We start from the raw sequence: 25,817 nt of genomic DNA, 5'->3' as shown, positions 1-25,817 counted from the left end.
TATTTCAAAATTATAATGACAAAGAATACATCAGCGAAATAGTTGCATTTATTTAAGGGGAAAAGTGATGGTTGAAATCATCAACTGTAGCAACATAATATAGAACGATTGGCAGAGTAGACATAAAGTATGATGAGTTGATTGAAAACAAAATGTACTATGACTGATCCATTTTACCCTATCTTTTCAAAGATAATACTAGTAATGTATTCTTGCTCCCTCAGAATTACATAAGCAGGTTGCTATTTCCCATGGCAGTTTAAATATTTTTATTTCTCCCAGGAGTATAAAAGGACCAATTATTCATTTTGTTGTTTTGTTCTTTAGTCATTATTTAGATATGAAACCATATTGTGGTATCTTGATAATTGTCCTAACCTAACACAAAGGCTTTAGCTGAAAAGGGTTATTATAATTTGGGCCAATTAATTTGTTAATTTATTACTCTTTGTGTCATCATAAAGATAACAAAAGCTAGAAAATTAATTGAAAAAATGCCCCCAGCACTTTTAAGGGAGTAGCCATAAGATTTAAGGTCTCTAATAAGGAGTTACCTCTTTTACCTTGCTGAGATTTAGTCAGCTTGGTTGCTTTTACCAAAATAACTTGTAATATTTTCTCTTTCCCATGGTGACAATTACTATAACTTGAGTAATAAAATGAAATTTCATGGACTTTAATTGGCTTCTTCCCCTGGTGTTTCTAGAGATTGCTCTCTGCTTAGTAATTATCTTATATTGTAAACTACCCAAAGTGAACAGTAATGGTTGTATTACATCCATTACTCTCTAGCCTGTTTCACGTGCAAATGAATTCAGAGAATGCCCAATCTTTAAATTAAATCTAATTTGCATAAAAAATATTAAAATATTCTGGGTACTAAAACTTCATGTGGTCACAGGCCACATTTTGAAGTACATGTTTTAGTGCTACAGATGTAACTCAGTGATCAACTGTGTGCTTCACATTCACAAGGTCCTGGTTTTGATCCCCAGCACAGAAAGAAAAATATATATATACCTTTCTAAAAGTAATAGTAATTCCTTGATACTCAGGAAAGAGATTTACATGAAATCATGCATAGGATAGCCTTGTTTTTAACACAACCAGACATGTTCAAAATGAACATCCTCACCAAGAGAATAAACACATGAAAACTAAGGAAAACTCTTTCAGTTGACCATAATTTCTAGACAGAATAATTATAAGTGAGGATGTAGACATCTAGTTTTATGGAGATTTAACCCCTATTCTACTCTCTAAATTGCTGGGATATTTATGGCATAGTGTCATTTGGTACATTCCAAGTAATATTGAGAGGAAGTCTTTTTGAAATTCTTGTTCAAAGGGTCATAAATATGAAGGGAAATATAGTTCAAAGTGCCAATTTCCAGATGAATGAATATTTCCTCTGTTTCAAGTTCTGTTTTGTTCTCAGCCAGACATTTCTTTATTTTTATTTCTCTGAGGACTTCAGTACACTGAACTTTCACACTTTCTTCCTATGACCATTGAAAGGTTTACAAGAGCCTGTCAGGATAGTTACTATCTTAGTGCATGAAACAATTTTCCTCTATGAAACCAGTTTGTCACAGGTTTAGTCCAGGATACATCAAGTGTTTCATTTATTTCCCCTCTTGTTTCATTCATTCCCATTTAGTAATTGCCACTAAAGTATTGCAAGTATTAACGCTGATAATTTCAAAGTACACACTGCCACACTGAAAGTGTCAAAAAATATCTAGATTTTCTTCCTCAAAAGCCATCATAATATAGATCTTAAACTATTAACATCCTCATGCTTTAGATTTAAGTGTTTGTCTTTCCAGTCCTTTCTCACCTGCCCAGTTCTGTAAATGTTGATTAACACTGGCAAAAACAATAATGATATGAATGAATATGCACCTCTTCTTTAATCTTCCATAGAATATATGTTTGAGTCTTGTCAACTCTACTTCTGCATCAACTCTCATGATCTCCTTTTTCATGCTGAATACCATTGAGCTGAGAAGTCTATCTTACTGGTCAGGTGCTGTTCCACTCTTATCCCATTCAATGACCATGGAATACTACAAATTGGGTTGTTTTGCATGGAAATTACTATATATATATATATATATATATATATATACACACACACACACACACACACACACACACATACATATATATGTTATGCTCAAAGATAACTAATAATGAATTACTGCTGATAACTAATAATGAACAGATAACTAATAATGAATTACATAGCAACCTGCTTATGTAATTCTGAGGGAGCAAGAATACACTACTATTATTATCTTTGAAAAGATAGGGTAAAATAGATCGGTCATAGACAGTACATTTTGTTTACTATATATATATACACACACACACACACATATATATATATATATATATATATATATATATATATATGTGTATGTTGTACTCAAAGATAACTAATAGTGAATTACTGCTGGAGCCAGTACTCAAACTATGACCAAGCCATTGTTGATTGTTTTCTAAAAGAAAATTGTAGATATTCAAGACAGATAATTTTGAATTTTTTTCTTTTCTGTTACTTACCAGTCAGATCCTTGAAATTTTCTTAGTGTTGTTGAACTTCATTTTATTCATTCAGAAAATGCACAAAATATTACCTCTTTATTGTTGTATGTCTGTGTATGATTACTGCTTGGCTATCTACTAATGTGCTAAATAAATACTATATATGTTCTAAACTTTTAAAATCACTAATATGGTTATGTGGTTGAAATAGATTACTTACCTGTATCTTCAAAAACCACATTTCTGGTTCAAATATAGTCTCTTCTTTAATATCAATTCTAATCACATTATTTCTTAGTTTAAAACTATTTAGCAACTAAAATAGTTCCCTAGTTTCAACAGAACAAAGCCAAGTTTCTACAAGGAATTCTACAATCAACTTCTACAGCACTTAGACCTTCTTATTTCCTTTATCATCTTATTCAATTATCAGTTATCATCTTATTCAATTAGATAATGTACCCTTCTTAAATCAGATTCTGATATTTTCACTTAAGTCTTCACTTGGGCTGAGTCAGTGGCCTAGAAGGTACTCTAACTCTGCATGCTAGTGTTCTCCCTGGCCATCATAAGCTCTCAAATACTGTCTCCTCCCTGAAGCATTCCCTGTTTACTCCAGGAAGAAACATTTTTACTCTGTTTTTGTTCCTGGTGTTCAACAATTTTGTCATAGCATATATTTCATTCTGCCTGGTCATGCAGGTCATTGTGAATATGTCTTGCCTATATTACCAAAATTATGAACAGAATACTATACATTATATGTAAACTCTCTAATAAATAATGATATACAGAGTCCTGATACGAATAATACATGATTTTGGTATCAAATTAAATTATAAGTTTTGGTGAGGGCACTGCTAGTATATTTTTTCACTTTTTTCATTTTTATTTAAAAGTGTATCTTTACATAAGTTTGGCAATTATTTTAATGTGGAGAAAGCTTTATTTGCTTCCATGTAGGAATCTTTTTTGGATCAGATATATTTTCTTTTCATTTACAGAGTGAAATGTATGTTACCACTTGAATTAAATCAGAAGGAAAATGGTGGATACTTACACTAGTATTTTAAATAAAAAAAAGAAAAATTATAGTTAAGTATATGGTATAGTGACTCTTCTCTTTCAATAAGTTTGAGGTTATCCAGGATCACTAAAAACTGTAAAAATACCTGATATAAACTTTGTCTTTTCAACTAAGGTAAACTCTACTTACAAAAATATTTTAATTGAGACAATGATTCTACAGGGTTTATGTAGAAAAAGGACTGTTCTTATTACAGTACCTGCTCTATTTTTGAGCCAATTAAAGACCTTCAAATAGTACATCTAATCCTCATAGGTCGGCACTAAAGATTCTGTAAGGTTTTAAGTACAATCTCTCCTTGATCATGGAGACCTAAAGAGTCCTAAATCAAGGTGTTGGGGCTGTAGTATCAAGCTTATCTCACCAGTTTCTTTCTCACTCAAAGTTCTTGTGACTAACCTACCGCCAGGTTTCCTTCCATAAGCCCTTTGCTGAAACCTATGTTGGTTGTGTTGTCAAATCCCACTCTTTCTATAGTATTGAGCCACTGTCTTTTGTGCTGTTTCTCAGGGAGGAGTCATCTGACCACCAACCTGACTTCCAGGTATAGGTACCTTCACTCTATAGCCAGATATTTCTGATAAATGTTAACTATAAACATCCTGGGGCACTGCTTAGTTCTTATTATCTACTGGCTGACTTCATGCTGGGTCATCTGCCTAGAATCTATTAGATACCTTTGAGAAATGCTTGCTCAGCTGCCAGACTGGATCATCTTCCCAATTCTTCAACTTAGATTCCTCTATATTGCTAAATCTACACTGGTTGATATGTATCAAATCTACATTTCATGTACCACATGTCATCTCTTCCGTTTAAATTCTACTTTTCTCTGTTAAGTCATAGATATGGAAAAATTTACAACATATAACAATTTACAAAATATAAGAAATCTATTTTACTTATTGTAAAATGCAGAAAACTAATCTTGGTGATTACCATTGTACCTTCTCATCTTCTGTACTGATATTCATAATGCCTATAATTCTAAGATCATAACCTTAGAACTCATTGCCTTTTAAAATCTTTCTCCTCTAACCCTAGCTCAAATTAGTAACCAAGATTTTTAAAATGTTCTTTATTTATAGAAACCTGTTCCTTGTTTACTGTCACAATCCTTGAAGTAGTTCTGAAATGGAATTTTACATATATATATATATATATATTTATAATATTAATAACATAACCTTTTTCAAATAACTTTATCATGTCATTTCCTGCTTTAAAAATGAGGAAAAGCTTCCAAACAGCTAAGGGTAGTGATCAAATCCTATTTCTTTGTGTTTCAAGATCCTCTACTATTTCGTTTCTTTAGATTGTATTAATATCTTTGTTTTAGTCATCAGATTTACCCAATTTATTATTTTCTTCCATTGTAGCTTTGAAAATATAATTTTAACTCAGGAAATATATAGTAAAATAAAATCATGAAACATTCAAATTACACTATTTCTATAGTGCCTATATCTAGATGAAGTTGTAGTACCAACCTAAACACAGATCCATGAGAAACTATTTGATTGCAAATCAAAGCAATTAGCCTGCCAGTCACTTACTTTGGGACTTCAATTGTCAAATATTTTCTAATCAGGTCTACGGTTGCTTTTACATACTTTAGTCCATAATCAAGTGCATGAGAAAAATGGTCTTATTGACTAATTTTGTAGTTGACTCCGATGTAAAATACTACATGAAAGAGAAGATCCATTATTCAGTAGCTCGGTCATCACCATCTGCTGGGGTCATTAAAGGCTGTGTCACACACTCAAAAGAAGTAGGATTTGAAATATCTTTTGTAAAATCCTTCCAAATCTCCCAATCTATGACAATACCATATATGTTAATAAAAGGTGAAACATTGTCCGTAGATGTTGGGATAATTGGGTGGTGCAAGAAGACTTTTTAAATTATTACTCATGACATTCATCATTGGGAATTTGTACCTTTGCATGATATATCTTGGCTCTTATTTTTTCCCATTTCCCTGCCCTTTCTTCAACCCCTCCACCTCTCTCTATTTACAAAGTCTTTGTTTCCATTTTCTTCCTTTTCTTGTATTTATTACTTTCTGTTCTTTCCTTTCCCCTACTCTTCTCACTTTCCCTTCACCTTTGGACAGCCCAATTGTCCATCAACTGGAGACTTGATAAAGAAAATGTGATAATTTTTATACGATGGAGTACTACTCAGCCATAACGAATGAGAAACTAGAGACATTTATAGCTCAATGGATGCACACTGAGGCCATACTTTTATGTGAAATAGATAGAACACACATGTGTAAATACTGAATAGTTTCTCTACTGAGAGAAAATGAAAGTGTAAATAAGGATCAAAATGTGTAATAGATAATGTGAAATAGGACTTTTTACAACAGAGTTTTAATAATCAAGATAATCCCTTCTTATATTAGCATTTCTAAAAGTGCATTATTGCTGAACTGGTAGCACTTTTGTAATGAGAATCTATGGAGAAAGTAGAAAGATAGTGGCTAGCTTAGGTCAGGCAGAACCATATCGTAGGAAGAATGGGCTTTCAAGTTCAATTATAAATTTAAGTTCTGTTCACAGTATGAAAATTGTGTGACTTTAAAATGTGTATTCTTGAATAATATGATCTAGCATTCCAATCTCAAAGTAGAAAATTTAGTTCAAGTGAAAATATGATAATGTGTATGTGTATTGTTTTGATAGCTTGAAATGGTGTTTAGATTAGGCTGTGTCTGTATTTATTGTTTAATACTCACTCCCAGTTATTTCAGTCTAATTGTGAGAGTTTTGCAGGGAGAGTTCAATCACATTATAACCAAAAATTGTCATACATAACACTCCTGTTTTACTCAGTTTGTCCTATTAAGAAAAGGAATTTCTCTACCCTGTATTTCAGAATAACAGAAAAATATCAATAGCTATGTAACACTCTTACTCTTGAGGAGTAGGGTAGAGTTTGGAAGAGAACGAGTTTAACCCTTTCTACTTGTGTTTGACTTAATTTTGTACTACAAGAACTTGAATGCAAGAAAAAAGAATATGAGACTCTCCAGAACTTTTCTACAAATTAAAATGCTTCCTAATAAAGTAATACTGATCTAAAAAATAGAACAAAAACTTCAATGCAAGAGATGATGGCTAGAATTTTTATTCTTGCAAAACAATATTTTCTATTCTTATAAATAATCCAAGAGGTAAATAGATTTCAGTTCCAATCAAATTAGTCAATAGTTCTGAGAGAAATATTTGAGTTACAAATGCTCCTCAATTACAATGGAGTTATGTCCCAATAACCCATTGCAAGGTGGAAATACTATAGAACAAAATGCATTTAATATATCTAACCTACCAAGCATCATAGTTAAGCCAGCCTAACTTAAACATGCTTGGAATATTCAGCTCATAGTTAAAGTCACTTGATACAAAGCCTCTTTTATAATAAAGTGTTGAACTCTAATGTAATTTATTGAACACTGTACTGAAAGTTAAAACAATGATTGTATAGGTGTGCTGTTGGACAACCTTAAAATGAACATCTCATAAGTCAAACTATCATATGTCAAGGACTGTCTGTATAAGATTCTAAGAAAAGAGAAAAAGAGCCAGAAAATGAAATGATTTAAAGCAACAATAGAAAAAAATTTTTCAAATCCAGAAAATACATAAATATCCTGATAAAGTAAGATTGATGGTATCCAACAGGATTCAATCCAAATAAGCCAATATTGAGGTATATTAGAATAAAAAGTCAAATATTTGAAAAAGAAAAGATACTCCTGAAATCACCCAAAGAACATATTACACATACATATGTTATAATAAGGCTATCAGTAGACTTTCCAACAACAACTTTCAGGCCAGGACAGAGTAAAAGAATGTCTAAGTGCTGAAGGAAACAAATAAATGTTGCCAACCAAAAATGCTATACTCTGCAAGCTGGTCTCCAAAAATTCAGGAAAGATAGTGAATTTCTCAGGTACATAAAAGCCTGGAGATTTCATCACCATGAGACCTACATTTTTAAAGTTTTTTCAGATGTATATGAAAAGAATTATATTTATAGTTATAAATATAGAATTATAATACATATTAAAAGAATTATATTAAAAGAAGCTAAAGAGAGTTCTTCTAGTTAAGAGAAAAGATGGCTGATTATAAGCAGGAAAATACATGGAAGTGTAAAACTCGTTGGTGAAAGTGAGTACATAGGCAAATTCATTGGCGTCTAATACTCTGTGTTGAATGCAAATTGCTTATATCTTTAGTATGAATGTTAAAAGATAAAAACGTAAAAATAACACCTAAAATAACTTGTCAAGGGATATGCTAATTGTTAGAAAAATGTATATCAAAACTTTAAGGAGATAGCTATCACTTCACCCTTGTTAAAATGACTAATATTTTAAAGAAATGAAAGTAACAGGTATTGACCAAGATGTAGAAGTAATGGAATCCTTGCACATTGTTGGTAGGAATGTAAATTAGACAGTCATTATGAAAATAATATGAAAGTTCTTAAAAAAAGAATTACTGGATGCTCCACAAATTTCTTTTTAAATATATATATTAATATATATGAATTTATATATGAAATGAAATCAATATGTTGAATGCACTTATTTGTGCTCTTGTTTGTTTCAGTAATATTCACAATAGCCAAGATATTGCATCAAAATAAGTGTGCATCAATGGATGAGAGAATGGAGAAAAGACACACCACACACACACACACGCACACACACATTTCATTTATCCTTTTAAAAGATGAAAATTTTGTCATTCTGCACAACATGAGTAAAACCTAGCATACATTATTTTAAGTGCAATAAGCCAGGTACAGAAAGACAAATATTCTATCTCATCTTTGTGAAGCATCCCAAAATTTTTAATTCATAAGAGCAGAGAATAGAATAGTTGAAACTAGGGACAGAGAGTCTAGAAGTGGGGAAATGTCCATCAAAAGATATAAAACCTCATTTAGATAGGAGGAATGAGTTCAAGATATCCGTTGTTTTACATGGTGACTATAGTTCATAGAAATGCATAGCATTCTTGAACATTGCTAATAGAGTGAATTTGAAGTGCTCTCACCAAAAAAGTCAAAAAAGATAAATTTGAGGTAATGCATATTTTAATTAAATTTAGCCATTCTACAATGTATACATGTTTCAAAATATGTTTTTCATGACAAGTTTATGCAATTTTTATTTGTCAATTTAAAAATAAAAACAACAACAAAAAAGAAATTAGTTCTATGGGAGATCTAGAAACAACCAAAAAGACAATGAAGAGTACTTTCTTCAAAGTGGAGTTAATCTATGTGTATGTACATTAATAAATATTTTATATTATTAATATAATACATAACATTGATGACAAACATTTTAGAGCTTTTAATGATACAAACATCCCACTGCGACACACTTGTCATAAGTTCACCACCACTGGCATATATCCTGTATGCATGTGTTCAAGTATATGAACACAGTAATACATATCCATATCTAAATCTATATCTAAATCTATATCTATATCTATATCTATATCTATATCTGTATGTCTATATGTCTACATGTCTATTTATGTATATATTCAATTATCTCTACACATGTGATATTGCTGAAGCCCTCATTAAAAAATTTATTCTATTATCTTGTTCAGGGTTATGCAAGATTAGAAGCTGTCGATGATCTCTGAATATTTTATCAGTATTGAAGAACAGCTATTTGTTTTGCTACCAAGAAAAAGTGCTGATGTTAAATTTGAACTGGTCAATTGCATTTAGAATTATAGAGAATCTTTTGATTCACATAGTTCCTGGGATTAAAATATGAAAATCCTATCCTTTTAGGACTTTTGGCTGGGAACCAAGCACTCTGGAAACTTTTTGAAGCATATGACTTCTTTTCAAATTAATGAATTTATAATTAAAGTAAAACTAGTATTTATATTAATTTTAAGGAATGCTAAATACAAAAAAATTTAACTGTGTCACTCACTCCCTTTGTAGGAGTCCTGAAATGTAACACTTGGGTCATAATGAAACAGTTCTTTCCTTTGTTGGCTCATTAGAAACAAATTTGCTGGTCCACATGCACTATAAAGATTTTTTTTTAAAAAGAACTTATTTTACAGGTTTTGATCATGTTGTCTTACAGTGGCCATAAAGTTTTAAGGTGGGGACAAAAAAAGCTATTATGGTGAAGGAACATCCAGGTTTCACTTTTGGAAGATAAACACTTTAATACCAAAAAATAAAACAAAGATAAACAGATCATAAAAATCTTGATTCTTTCATAATCCCAATTTGTGTCCTATTATTTTTGTTTATGTTCACTAAAATTCTTTACACACAGAGTGATTTTGGTTATATAGAGCACAATATATATAGGAAGATCATATGAGAATGTGGAACTGAGGTTTAAAATGAAAATTATTCTCTGAATTATCTTTCTGATTTAGTAAATGTATGTTGTCTTTTTATGTGTGTATGTGTGTGTGTGTGTGTGTGTGTATGTGTGTGTGTGTGTGTTTAAGGGAGTTTCTATGTTGTCCCAAGTTGGTCTCAAATTTGAAGTTCAAGACTCCTGTTGCTGTAGTCTCCCAAGTAGCAGGGACTATTCAGAAACCTCATCCTACATAGCTTCATATTTAGTTTTTTCTTTTCATAAAAGCAATCACAAGATGAATCTATAATGCAGTCAATTGGTGTTATGCAGCTAGAAGGGCAGGCAGTAACACTGTTGGGTTGTTCTGATATAATAAATGAATAGAGATAACAATGAGAGTCTTCTAGGTCAAGTTCCTATAAAATTGTATTTGTTAGTATTTATATTCACTAGTCTATGAACATCTCATACAAACAAATGTTTTATCTGTTTGAAGTTCCAGAGAGATCTTGGGCTGCTTCCCAATTTTTTATTTCAACCATCACGTGCAAACCCAACTTGAACAGGGTAATCAGTTCAAAGACAGAGCTCTGTGATTATTAGTCTCTGGCTATAAACTGCAGCAAAGGTTAAAATAACAGAAGCTGTTCCAAGTCTATGTAGCTAAGATGAGCAAAGCTATAACAAGAGCCAAAGAGAATAAATGTAATTACTTTTGAGGATATGTTAGTTCAGTACCTTCTGAATCTTGGATTCTTGTGTGTATCTGTGTGTCATTATCTATGTCTACCTGTGTGAAATGGTTTTAATTTTTTTAAATTTTATTTTAAACCTATTACATTGTAAAATTTCAGTGATTTAAGAATGTCAAATATTTAAAATTATATTTTATCACTACCACAAAGTGAAGGAACAATAAATCTGATGTTATTCACAAATGTTCTTACCTTTACATCTTTGGCATTCATCCTTGTTCCCTCCTTCCCCACAAATATATCATCAATGTCCACGAGGATGTACCTGTCCAAGGACAATGTCAGTCTCTTCCTTGACAAGAAGGAGATGGCATCTATGAAGATGAGCTTGTGCAGCCAGAAGTTTAAGTTGTTGCCAAAGAGAACTCGCTGAATTCCATCGTGAAGGCCCAGATCCTGAATTACTGTTGAGTAAAGTATTTTACTGGACAAGAATGAAGGGGATTTTTCTGTCTGTAGTTCAGTTAAAAGCACAGGTTGGTAGGTTGAATGGTTATATTCGAAAATAGTCCAGTCTGCCCCAGGAAGAGGGCCTTTCTCAACCTTGGGGGCTTTGGTAATATGCAGTAAAGGAGACTGAGGGTTGATGAAACAGTCCTTTAGAGCTAGGTTATTGAAGAGATATAATGGAAATCCTTTTAACTGTGTACTTGGTAAGGTGTTCTCATTGGCTTTATGAAAACCAATTATACTAACACTGTATTCCACACAGTATTTTTCTAAAAGCTCTCGGTTCCATGAGTCCATGCTGACATACTTTAGAATATTTTCATAAATAACTAAAGTATATTTCCCTTTGCCTTTATCTGTAAGAGGAGGTATATCCCCCTTGCCTGGGGCAATGACCATGTGGTACTGGAATTGGCTGGACTCCAAGATAGCTATGATATCTTGACCAAGTTGAGAATATTGGCTCTCCACAAAGAGGAGGACCATAGGGTCAGTTTTAGATGTATCAATAGGTTTAAATGTTTTTAGCTCCATTGACCGATAAGGTAGAATTTTAATGTCAGCACATTCTGCTTCTGCAGTGGTTTCAATAAGTGTCATTTCCTGTTTGTAGCCAGAGTAGAGAAAATAGGCAGAAATGACAATGCTCACCAGGCAAAAGGTAGCTAAGAGCACAATCAATGTTCGGAAACTTCTCCGAAGCTTCACAATAAGATTCATTTTTTAAAATGATGTTTTGGAAGCTTTTATTCCAACTTCTTTTCCTAAAGTCCCATTGTGAATGAAATATGAGATGGTGAAAATACCGCTTCCAGAAAGTTCATGTAACCATTGCAAAGCATGTAAAATGTTTGAAAGGATCACAAATCAGTTAAAGCTGGAAGGCAGTGGGCCAGAAGGGTAAAGGTCGGAGAGATTTTGAATAGGTCCAATACCAAGAATTGCTGCAGAATCCTTTAAGCATTATCTGAAAAAGAGAAATGTGAAAATTAACACAAAAAAAGAAATGTTGATATATATATATATATGTGCTGATATCTAAGCTTCATATCTATCAACAATAATATTAGTCAATTAAGTACTAGATATGCTTTTTATTATCTGGATTTGGAGTATTCCAAAGTTTTACAGCGTATAGAACCATATTTCATTTTGTCCAAATATCCATCTGTATATAAGAACACATATTGAGATCTTTCTTCAACCAGTCACCTTAACATGAAGATACACATAAGAAATTTAGATTTAATTTAAATTTTAATTATCATAAAACTTGGTTCTCCAGGACTCATAGAAAATTAGGCACTTGTTTGAGAAGTAAAACATGCTTTTTAAGTATTTGTTCAAGTTTCCAGTGCCAAATTGAATGAATGATTTTTTTTTTAGTGAATAATTTTTATTTTACATTTATAGCAGTTACAAGTTTTTCCTTTTATAATCCAGCCTTCATCTCTGGATCAGAGAAGGCTGCTTGGTTTAATGGCCCAAATAAGCAGAGAGGAATGGCCTCCCCTTTCCTCAAGGCAAAGCAAGAGAGAGATTGTAGAAAAAGGAACAGAACAGGAAAGGGCACCGTGAGGTCCCTCTCATGACACCAAGTGCAGAAAGCACAGACCAGAAGAAAATCGTGGCCTGTATTTCTCAAGGCACATTCCTTAACTTGGCTTACTCCAGATATCACAATGAAAACTGAGTTTTCCACTGTTGATTTTTAATTCAGCAATGAAAAGTTCAATTTCCTATTCTCTCTTTAGTTCAAAGGAAAAAGGATGTAGAAAGCATTAAAAAACACATGGGAAACTTCATCAAACTCCTTCATCATAAGAAGAGGTAATTTTTCCATTTTTATTAGTTTTTTAAATATAAATGACATTGAATTTAGGGAATTTCTTTCTATAGAAAGTTTTTTCATCAACTTCAAAACTGTGTTTGAGTCCTTCAAGAATTTTTTATTTTGCAATTGCTAAATTAGTGTCCCTGGAAAAGCACCCCAATAGTTTCTGCTATCAATCTGACACGTACAGAAGAGCTTTATCATGACACACTACATCACAGAGAATCACACTAACCTGTTTTGTAATGAGCAATGTGTTCTACCACGCTGCAAGTATTTTACAGGTTTTTATATTTTATTTTTTCAATTTGGTTATCTGAGTGATTAATGACCATTAATGACAATTGAAATAATATTAGATTAATATTAGATAGTGTTAAACATCCCATTCTTATGCTGCTATTTCTATTGTGTGTTTCTAGGCTGTAAAATAAGATTTTCCTAATAATCAAAATTAAACAGACAATGTTAAGTTGTAATAATGTTTATTTTTACCTTAGATTTGGAAAAATATTTTTAAAACATTCCCCAAAATTTACAATTTGAATTTTCAAAATTTCTACCCTAAATTTGAAATATTTCATTTTTTCAAGTTCAAAATATGTAAACGTACCTAATCATTCCACTGTGAAATTCATTGTGTTAATTTGAAAATATTCCTAGTTGATTTTATGTTCATTTTAAAGGAAAAATTAGTTATGTATGTTAGGAACTTATTAATCCTCTGTTTTGAATAAAATTCTTTTAAGATAATTTTTTGCTTTCCAAATGTATTTGAAATGTTTCAAAAATCTTTCTTTTTCTTTTTTTCCTGAGGTAGAGTCTTCCTATGTATTTTAGGCTAGCCTTGAACTCACTGAGTAGCCCAGGCTGACCTCATGGTAACCCTCCTGTCTCACCCTCCAGGGTGCTGGGATCATAGGCATGCACCAAAGTGACCTGCCAAAAGTGTTTTCTTTTTAAAAAATCAAACTGCATTTTACTAAAATGAAATACAGCAATCAAAAGGCTTTAGTATGGTATAAAATATTTAAGCCAACTCTACTGTACCTTCCACTTTAGTGTACAGTTGAAAATGTTCTTAAATAAATGTTTGAATAAACATTAAATTAATAGCACGTGTGTGTATATAACATCGATAGAAATTTGGAATTTGTCAAAGTTGTTTATCCAGTTGTGTATTATTTCGTAGGCTTCTCTAAGTTCATACATATGATTTTAAAAGAATTTGATGCTGGGAAAATAAAAGGAGGTTGGAGAGAAGGGGAAAAAAGAATTGAAATGTGCTATGTACATTTCCTGGAATGAATATAATCATTATGTACCGCAATCATGTATTAATAGAAGTCAAAAATTTTAAAAATGTAAAAGAAAAAGTGTGCCTAATGGAACACAGAACCAGCTCCTCTTCCAGCCCCAATAACAAATAGTCCTAGAAGAGCAGACATCTTTTCAATTCATATATAATAGGTGGGAAGTTTCAGTATTTTGAGACTAAAATTATTAAGGAGAATGAAAGAAAAAGTAAATGTATGCTAAGGTAACACTTTGTTATCTTTACCTATGCTGACATCAAAAATATGATCTTCATTTTTGAAAACAAAAAAAGATGAGATGTCAATTTTGCATATTAAAAGAGCTCCTCTTAATATGCCATAGTGGAAAAAAATTCTTTTAAAAACATATGGTACTAAAATCTGCCAACCTAAAGAATAAATAAAATTTAAATGTGACATTTGTTTCACATTAATGTGAGAAGAATGATAGATGTGTATCACCACAACAGTAGACCCTGGTATTCTCTGCCCCTGTGAGTTTTAATCAAAGACATGAGCCTTCCCTCTCAATCTCCTAAGTTTTCCTCCTTTAACAAAAATTGGCCAGTGGAGGGAAGGAAGCCTGGAATAAGAAGGGTGGGACATCAACAGTGTTTAGCAGATCCCACGCCTGAGATAAGGGGTGGTTGCTCACACTGCTTGTAATGTCAAAGACATGCAGTTTGACTTGACAACATTTGTTAGCTAATATTGTGTCTCTTAAAAAAGAAAAAAGGAAAAAAATAAGGCAGGGAGGGGGGCTGAGGGTACCAACCAATAAGAGCATTTCAAATTGTCAGTATAAGTCAAGCAAGACAACTGAGATCAGTTTTCAAAGGATGTACACTGCTAACTTAGTCAGATAAAATTAAGAAAATTTATTTCAGGTTAATGGTGAAGACATTAAAAAGTCACTCCAGGCCCAGGGATTTAGATCAGTGGTTTTGCTGCCTGCTGTACAAATGCAAGGAGCCGAGTTCGAACCCCAGTACCCCCCAAAAAAAGTCACTCCAATAGTTTAAAAATATATGGACTCTAACATGTTAAAATCCTAAGCAGCGTACTTTGGCCCCAACAATCTAAATCTGATTTTCATAAATCTATTGCTAAACTTTTGAAAAGAGAGACTCACTTGTTACTTGTCATGACTACCTTTCCAAACTGAGTTGCAGGATCTCCCTTCACCACAGATGCTGTGAAATAAGGAAGATTTTTGGGTGCCATTTTTCTCATTCTCACTTTCTTCCCCACTGTAAAGGGGACTGAACCCAGGACCTTCACCCTGATCTATAACCCCACCTCCTATTTATTTATTTATTTATTTGACGGTGTCTTGCTAAGTTGCCCTAGCTGCCCTCCAACTTTCAATCCTCCTGCCTCAGCTTCCCAGAGTGCTGGGATTACAGTTGCATGCCACCATATTTGGCTGTTTTTTCTTTCTCTGTTTCCAAACATGGCTCTCCACATTGGCATTAATGGAATACATAGCTCCCAGATTGTTTTATAATTAGATAATATGTATATATTATTGTTTTGTGTATCTCTTTTAGTTCTTTGACTTATTTTCAAACTGTTCTGAGGTTCTCTATATTTGTTAAAGTACAGTTGCAAAATGCTCTAAGACCGTGTACATTTCTAGTCATCTCTGGAAGGAGTACAGAAGTTAGTAAACAAAGCAGTCATAAGTACTATTATAGATAATTAATGCTACATTTTGCACATTAAATATATGTGTTTTATGTGTTTATTCTTTGAAGGGTTTGTTTGCTTGTTTGTTTGTTTTGCAACAAGATCTCACTAGGCAGTTCAGGGTGTCCTTGAACTTGCTATGTAGCCCAGGGTTGTAGCCCAGGGAGGCCTGGAACTCATGCCAATCCTCCTGCCTCAGCCTAGCGAGTGCTGAGATTACAGGCACACACCACCACACCTAGCTTTAAAGGTGGTTTAATGAGATGTACAGATCACCAAATTTGAGTTGAAATTTTTAAAAAATAACAGTAACAACAATATTATATCAGAATTTACTTTCCAGCCTCTATACTGTTTGTTTCCATCATCCTGATTGCTCATTATTAGTTTATTTTTAAAATGAAGAAATTTCGTTCTAGAAGGCTTAAAAAAGAGACTAAGATTGTGACACTAAATATTTGTGATACTAAGATTCTGTGTTGCACAACCTGCTCTATTGAGAAAAACTTACTATTAAGTTAGATGTAGCCAAAATGTTATCAGTTAATAGAATTAAATAATTTAGTCCCAATATCAGCAAGTTTTATTTCAATGTTAAAAGTTTGGCCATTCAAAGCTAGAAATGTCTGCCAAAAATGAAGAAAAAATAATGATGTGAATTGCATCAACAAAAAGAAGTTGTGAGTTTTATTACAACAATTTCCAATAATTTGACCAGTTTTTACTTTTACTGATATGTAGAGGAAAACATATTTGATCATGTACCTTGTTTCTACATGTTTCATTTGTTTCTGTTAGCTTTTGGGAATTACATAAAAATAAGCTCATATTTCACATTCATGAAGAGGTGTTTTTAAAATTAAAACAGAGTTATATAAACCTTTAACTCTTTGTTCTCATATACTGACAATCCCTTGGGATGAGTTCCCCAATTTATGACCATAAATTAAAAATATTTTACAAAAGAGATGAAGCATTTTTCCAACTATAGGTCATTATCATCTAAATGAAAATGAACAGAATAAATATACTGACATAGTTCAGTTTCAGTAAAGGTAATTATTGCTTTATAAAACTTTTTGTTTATTAGTTGTTTGTGTATTTGTGTATTGGGTGCGTTGGTCCTAATGTCAGATTATTTCTTATTCGTGGTCACAGGCAAGACTTTGTAAAGCTCTGCTCAGGAGGAAAAAGTTAATTTGAAATATTTAGTCTGATTTTAAGTGTTGTAAATATAGAAGAAGTTTTACCTACAGATCAGTGTAGTCACTTACAGTTCCGAGTGGTTTCTGAAAGTATCCCATATCTATTCAACACATTGAGACTACTGGTTGGAATCATTTGCTTGGCCCTTGGAGTTCCTCTCAGCTTCCAGACCCCAATATATGTGCTGTTACTGTTACAGCAACCATACCCAACCTCATAAGTCACAACGTTTTTACAACATGAAGGTACAAAGTAATGAATAACTGTTGCATTTAATCAAAATCAAAGTAGCATGCTACTTTATGAGTTCCGGAAAATCGATCTTTTCTACTCCTAAAAATAACCAGTTGATTATCACCTTACTTTTATACACTTTATATTTTCTTGATTTTAGTGACATAATATAAATTTATTTTAGTCGCCAAAGTGTATATTTTTACCAATGCAAACTCCTAAAAGTGTCATTTCAAACATAATGATAACATTATTACCTGGATATTATATTGTAACATAATATTATACTAGGTACATAGCTCTGAGCTATCAGCTATGTTCACACTTCAAAGGATTATGAAGGCAAGTCAGTAAATAGAAGAGTAAATGTCAGGTGATTTCTTTTATCACCATTTTCTGCAAATACATAAAATGCCTATTTATCATTTTTTAAGGTTTTGTTTTCAGAGAAACAACATGCTTTTTTTAAAAGAAGGAGTGTATTTTTATTAAAATCAAACTGAGAATATGTATATATTCATCTTGCTTATCAGAAAAACATTAGGATTTCAAGAGTAAGGACATGAACATTTCTTTTACTTTGCAACATAAAATTGAGATATAGTAGTAGAAATGCTATTTGTGGCCTACCTAAGAGGTATAGTGATCATTATTTGAAACTGTGCATTTATAAATTTATTATTAGCTCTACTTCTGATGTACATTTATTTTTACAATTAAAATTTCATTATTGAATTTTACTCATTATTTTTACTCATTATTGAATTTTACTCAAAATCAGATATCCACAGTGTATGAGCCAGAATTAAGTAGAATGAAACAATTTTGGAAGGCCTGTATCTGAGTGAAGACAATTCTCTTAGTATCTTGAGATAACTCTGTGATAAATCTGTTGCATTTGTCTCATTTTGGATAGACTTTGGAGTAGTATTAACAGGGAACATTCAGAGTCTAAGAAGAACCAGACAGACTCTAAAATTCGGGCAGGCTTGGATTTACTCCTGTTTTTTTCCTTCCTGTAAGAAGTAAAGGCATTCATCCAGCATCCATTCAACAAATCAATGTATGGACATTTCTTAGGCACCTATTATTTGCCAGGTAAATGTGCAAATTCAACTGTATCTTATATTAGTATCAAAAAGTCCTAAATTATTTTGTTTTAATCTAGTCTTCATTTCTTCTCTGTACTGTTTCCCTTTCATTTCCAGAAAGTCTTTTTGTCCCATTGACAACGAATGTTTTTAAAGTTACTGATTTAAAGCTTGTGCTAATGGATTTAATGTGAAGAGTGTAGGCATTAATCACCCAAACTGTGTAACAATGTTTCCACTTCCTATCTCTATTTTCTTTTCTCTCCCTATAAACAATTTATATGGAAGCTTCAAAGGATTACTCAGGGAATACAGAATCATGGTGCATTCTTTTTTAGATATAATCTGATTAACAATTTTCTTTTGAAAATAGGCTCTTTTTCTGTTAATAATGTCATCTATGAAGATAATACTAAAATATAAAAAAATTTTTAAAACTCACACCAGTGCTTTTCATCCTTAACAAAATTTGTGCATATTTCACACTATGAAAGCATAATGAAACTCTTCAACACAAGAAAATTAGAAAGAATGTTACACAACAAAATGTCATGTTTTCATGGTCCTTCCTCTATACATAATTTGTTTTTATGTAGATGTGGTCACAATCCAATTTTTATCTTATTTTGTTACTTAACAATTATGACATAAATAATTATTTTATAGCCATAATAGTTTTTCATTTCTAGTCCCTCAACTTAGTACATTTTGATGATTTCAGCAACTTTCTAAGCTTGGTTACTTAATCTTGGTAACCTACTTCCCTAACAATATGCTTTACAAAATAAACAGAGAGTGAGGGTTGAGGTTGCTCAAAATCACCTAGAAAACCAAGCCAGCTCCCTTGCAGTCATGTTTCTCAAACCTTGGGATTTTTCACCCCACTTTTTTGCTTCCTAGTGCCAAGGAAAATATGTGTCCCTTTCAAAGTCAGCCTTCTCCTTTTGTATCAATATCGTTTCTAGAACTTCAAACATCATCTTCTGGGGATTTTGTTCAAAACTAGGGGTCATGACTTGTTAGTAAATGGCCATAAATAGTAACTTTATGTATTTTGCTTGATAATTACACTATTTTGATATCTGCATGCCTTTAGTGTCTATCACCTATCCATTACTCTTTGTCCATTGCCTTGGGCCTATGTTTATTTGAGATTCCAGGTATAATCTTTTCAACAAGTTTAACGCATGTTCATCTTCAAATACTTTCATAACCCATTCAGCCCATGTCCAATAAACCAAATGCCTCAACTTTACACTTCACATTTAGAGTCAAACATTTTGAAAGAGCTGTTTTCTCTTCTAAGATTCTTTCATTCTGTTATTACTGCACTTTGCATTTCAACCGACTGCAGTTCTGGAATGACCAGCATTATCTCTCTTATCTAATCCTGATTAACTCTAATTCAATTTTAGAAATTGGCTTAGAATATACCAACTCTGGAAAATGTCCCCAACTGTGCAGAAGCCAGTTTACCCAGTGAGGGTAACCCCATGTGTCCTTGTTATGTAATCATGCCCAGTTCAACTGGCTAATTATCTGTGCATTTCCACGAAGGCAGGACTGAGATCTACTCAGAAGAGAATCAACACTGTAGACTGTTATGTTGTGCACAAGATAATCATGGAAAATCAATTAACTTGTTCATATCTTTCATATATTTACCTTCTTCCTTCACCCCAAGGTACAATTCAGATATTGTCTTCTAAAAATCCTGGAGAGAATAGTGGAAGATGGCAGAAGAGGCTTGACCTTTAGTTTTCTTATTGCAAAGGTGAAAAACCTCTGAAATGTTTATAAAATTTCCATGTAAGTTATCATGGAAGATTTGGAAGTATGCTCATCAAATCACCTCTGTCTTATACTTTAACAAATCATTCAAATTTTCAGCAAAAACAATGTACTGTTTTTATAAAAAGAAAGAGGGGTGTTTGATAACTAATTTTTTAAACTTTAAAATTCTATAATCTTGTAAATAATAAGCTTTCCCTATTTTGATACTTAATCTTAATTGTCAACTTGATTGAATTGGGAAACTCCTAGGTGATTTAGTAGAGCACAAGGCTGAGAGTGTTGATGAGGGTGTTTCCAGAGATAGCTGGCACACAGGTAGCAAACTAAATGGGAGAAACCTGGCCTGAGTGTGTCTGGCACTATCCAATAGGCTGGAGGCCTGGGTGCCACAAAAGCAGAATGAAGCTCATTATAAGTTCTTTCTCTTTGTCTCCTGGCTGACATGAGGTGAGGAAACTCTTCCCATGTTATTATGCCTCCCTCCAATCCCCAAGTAATGAAGCCAGGGGACTGTGGATTGAAACTTAAATCTTCCCTCTTTTGTTACTTTTCTCAGATATCTTGTCACACCAATGGAAAGTCAGATAGGTATTCCTTGATTTTCTTTTTTCCTCTAAAGAATGTGCTGACACCCTTACAGTTTTATTTAATTGATCTGTGTGTCTTTTCAAGAAGATTATGGGTACATTTTCAATAGTCTAACCTATGTTGTAAATTTTTCTTTCACAATAAACTGCTTTGCTATCCCTCAAGAATAACCCAGTACTAAACTAGAAACAGAGAAAATATGTAATAATCTTCACTAATGTAAATTGATGTTGTATGATATAGCATTTGTAATAATTCCATTGAAAGAATGATCTCAAGATTTAAGCCCAAGTTTTTGAAAACTGGAAAATTAATCGCACTAAATTGTGTCTAAGTTAACTTATTACGACTATTACGACACTATTACGACACATCAATTGTTTCTTGTGAGTCCAAATTTGCCATAAAATTTTAGATATCTATAAACACACACACACACACACACTTCTTTAAAAACACTGAATACTTGGAATAAAAGAGATGGGGCTGGATCTCCAAAAATTTATGTTTTGTTTGCCTAAGAGACAGGTCCTAACATCTCTGAATAACTTCTCTGCAGAAAGTAGCAAACACAAATCCATTCATTTGCCTGGATTCATTTGCAAATTTTGCTCAAGACATTGGTGCACACCAAGCATTGGGCATAAAGGAAGCTGTAGAGCTGCAGGCCCACTTGTTTGTCAGTGGTGTATTCCAAGGACAGCATCCCGGCACAGACATGTTTCAGGATTTGGGGGCAGTGAGATTAGTGGTAGGCAGGAAGTCCAGGACCTACTACTTCTCTCTCGCAAGCGAGACCTTGAAAGGCACTAACACAATTATGTGTATGATAATGAAAGAGAGAGACAATAACAGGTAGGCTGTTTATTAATGAGATTCCATTTGTGTACACATGGAGGTCTGGAGAAATCTGGATTAAATTAATATTAGAATATTTATCCCCAGAGCTTATTTATTGTTTCAATTTTATATTTGGATATGTATACAAAATAACATCTATCATCTTAAATGATTTTAAGTATACTTGTTATTTTTAAATCTCAGTTTATTTTTAATATAACAATAAACATTTTGCTCCTTCTAATTCAATTATTAATTTTCTACTTATGTTTTCTAGAAGGCTTTTTCTAAGAAACTGTTCATCTTTTGTCCTGAGTATTTTGGAGAAAAGAATACATTTTTCACTAGACAGAGTCTGGTGATCTTTATCACTTATGTAATTCAAGTTCTCCAGCTTTGTTCTTTACGTTTTAGCAATTCAAATAAGTAGCCAATTTTGTATAATAAAATTCAAAGTAATTATGTTTCTAGAAGGTAATAAATTATAAATAATTTATCTTTGTAAAGTTGTAAAATACAACAATAGTGAAAAACAATTGAAGTTACAAAAATGTGAAATATAAAAATGAGTAATTTATTTTTAATTAATTCAAAAATTAATGAAAATAACAGGCTATAAAATAAGTTGATAAATCATGTTTGTGTTTATTTTATAGTATGAGGAAATTATGACATATCTATTGATTTATAGCATTTTTTTGAATGGAGAAAATAACATTTGCTTTTTTCAATGCATACATATTTATTGCTAAAGAATATTTGGGTTTTCTAACTTTCTGAACACTAGAGGGCGATATGTTCTTGCTTTTATTGCAAAAATAGACCAACAGCACCTATTCTCTGTTGACAGCTAACCAACCAAAAGAAAGTGCTAACTGGGAGAGTGCAGAGAGCAAGGGTTACTCTGCCTACAGGACAATTCTCATAGGGTTAACATCAGGGAGAGGTCGGGGAATCTGAGTGTTAAACCCCAACGATGCCACAATTCGGCATTAAATATATCTCAGTCAATTATCTTCCTTACATTTCTAACAAAACCCCAATATTATACTATTTGTGTGTGGGTTCTCTGCTTCTGAATTTTAGTTTTTGGCTTCTATATATATATTCACTTTTTCTTGCTATTGTGCACAAGATACGAGTAATTGCTAATTTTGTGAACATTTTTGCTTCTAAATCTTTTAAGAAAACAAAAGTATAATATCTGCAATTCAAATGATTATGAGGCCAATTTCATCACATTTTCATTCCAAATTACAATTTATTTACTATTCATTTATTTTGTTTCTTAGGTAAATAAAAGATATGTATTTTTGTGAAATAGCTTTACCATTCAATTTTCCATTTCTCTGTTATATGAACATGCCACATGCCTGAGTAATAATTTTATTTACCAAAAAGGGATATGAATTCTAAAGATATGAATAAATTTAAATGTTCAATTTAAAGTAAAATGCATTAAGAATAGAGAATCAAAATCAAATAAATCATAAAATAGATAAATAAGAAAAACGTTGACAATATGGTTTAGATTGTCAATTTACTACATTATGAAGTAGATATATGAAACATAAGAGCAATGTATAAAATAAGTTGAAATTGTCATTATAATTTCCACATGTAATGACACTGATTTATTTGCAAAGGAGGCATTATGGATACTAAATTTGTCTTTTTTGGTTATATCTTAAGAGTGGCAACATTATGTGCTTCCATTATAATTTATCATTAACTTGAGAATCTGATAAATACCTATTCATATGCAGCTGCTTTGCAGATGATTTGAAAGATAATGGATCATTAGGAGGTTGTGCATTCAATGAAATATACTCAAATTAATCATCTTGAGTAAAATGAACAAACGTATAATAGACTTTATTTCTATTCATGTTTTGAATTTTTCTTTCAAGTTGCCTTTCTTAAATTAGTCACTCAAGATTTGTTAAAGAAAAGAATTTTTCAGGACTAAGAAATCTTGTTCAATAACTATCACAGAACTTTTCATAAACAAGTACTGAATAACATGATAATATAAGACACAAATACTAATTTAGATGCAAACATCAAGGTGTTTAATAATGCAATCTAAATAAATAATCAGCAATTAGATTTGGTCACACCATTCTACTCAACTTATAGTTAAGACCACATGTACACACTCTGTGAAAACATAAAAGTCCATTTTGAAAAGTGGCCAGAAAGCTAAAATTGCTTAGCCAACAGTACCTGTGTTAGGACCTGGGCAGTTCTTCAAGTGTCATCCCTAGAAATGCCCAGAAAACATGTATGTGGATGAAGACACCTAGCCAAAAGCGAACTTGCTCTGGAGTTGCTTCTTCCCTTCTCTAGCTTGTGATTAAGTCTAGTAGGGATATATTAGATACATTTTAGACTACATGTCCATGACTTGGCTGCAAAGGCGGTTTAGAAAGAATCATTTAATATTGTTGTTTTTTGAGGCGGAAATTTACAAGATGATAGATAACCTTTACAAACATAGGAAGAAAGTTCAAATTGCTGGGAAGAATAAATAAATAAGAATAAAAATAAGACAGCAGTGAGTCAATCTAGATGAACTTGGCTACATAATATGGTAATAATAAAGCCTTAATGAATTAACAATAAAATTAGCTTAAATGAAATAAGAAAAATAGTATAAAAGAATTTGTGAAATAAATGTTTGACAAAAGACAAGTCAGAAACATTCTATTTAAAAAGGAAATAAGCTATATAAATAATAGGAAAATTAGATTTTAAAGTATAAAGAATTGTCAAAGATACAGAGATTATTTTATATGAACAGAATGCTGAAAGTTAGGCAGATATTAAAATTTAAAGTTTAATCCATCTAATATCATAAACTCAAGTGTATAAAGCAGAAATAGAACTATAAGGAGACATTTCTAGAGTTCCAATTATGGAGAAATAATTTATAGCACTTCTCCAGATCCATTAGTACATAGATAGAACAGATTTAAGGATAAAGAAGACCTAAACGTGACTAACAAACTTGGCCTAAAGTACGTATTTAAAATGTGATACTCAACAGCTGTAGTGTACACATTGAATTAGGATATTAATAAAAGTTTATCATAAAAGTTGCCCCAGAGCAAGTAATAATAAAAAGAGCCAAAAATTTCATAGAGCATATACTATAACCGTAAAACAATGTATTTAGAAATCAATAACAAAAATACTAGAAAATTACATATTTGAAACTTATGGAACCTAATTAAAACATAATTTTAAATAACTTTGGGTCAAAAAATATGGAGACTTAGAATCAGATAACTTTAAAGAAAATAAATAAGCTAATGATGTACAGCATTACTCTCAAGCAGATAGATAAAAGATATAAAATAATGAAAAGAATGTGGAAAGAGGAAAAGAAAATAATCAGACAAAAACTGAAATGAAAACAAAACCAAAAGCAGACTCCTTTAAAAGGCAAACCAATTTGACAAGCCTATACTGACATTAAGATAAAATGAGAGGTACCGTGCACAATTATACAGATCAGAAAGATAACTATATTTGTTTCAGACATTACAAAAGATAGAGAATTGATGAATTCACAAAAAACATTCTAATTTTAAATGCACTTAGTGTGTGAAGTTTCTAGAAAATTTCACTTCATAAAATCTTAAAAGAAGATTTAAGAAAGCCTCAAAATGAATAGTGCAAAATAAAATAAGAACGAAAAATAAAAGAATTGAATAGTCAAAAGTATTACCATAAAGAAAATTCCAGTAATTGATTCCACGAGAAAATCCAATCAAATCTTCAAAGAGTAAATAATTCTAACTTAACATAATCTGTTTTCAGAGAAATGGCAACAGAGTAGTAGCTGTCAGCATTTTATCAGCCTAAGGTAGTCTGGATAGTAATAACAGATGAGGGAGCAATACCAAAGAGAAACTTATAGTGTAATTAAGAAATACAATATGTAAAACTTTGAAACAAAGTATGTAGAAACTAAATGAAATAGTATTGAGAGTAACTGC

The 25,817-nt window shown here is 32.0% G+C and overlaps 1 protein-coding gene across 3 annotated transcripts in view; it reads right to left on the bottom strand.

Annotated features, from left to right (window-relative positions):
• Window positions 1-25,817, bottom strand: part of LOC101703600 (N-deacetylase and N-sulfotransferase 4) — a 289,039-nt gene that overhangs the window by 245,568 nt on the left and 17,654 nt on the right. The window contains exon 2 of one of the 3 annotated variants that reach the window (XM_087199297.1): window positions 10,964-12,188. In XM_087199297.1, the coding sequence (XP_087055423.1) occupies window positions 10,964-11,941 (978 nt within the window). In that variant the 5' untranslated portion in view covers window positions 11,942-12,188. Of the gene's footprint in view, window positions 1-10,963; window positions 12,189-25,817 lie in introns of those variants that run through there. The other 2 variants (XM_087199298.1, XM_087199299.1) reach the window with 2 other exon arrangements.

This window comes from Heterocephalus glaber, unplaced genomic scaffold (genome assembly GCF_053883595.1).
Source record: "Heterocephalus glaber isolate CG9 unplaced genomic scaffold, H.glaber_assembly_v1.0 deba00001690, whole genome shotgun sequence".
Taxonomy (NCBI): domain Eukaryota; kingdom Metazoa; phylum Chordata; class Mammalia; order Rodentia; family Bathyergidae; genus Heterocephalus; species Heterocephalus glaber.
The sequence above is the reverse complement of the archived record's forward strand: the minus strand, read 5'-3'. Positions and strand labels throughout refer to the sequence as shown.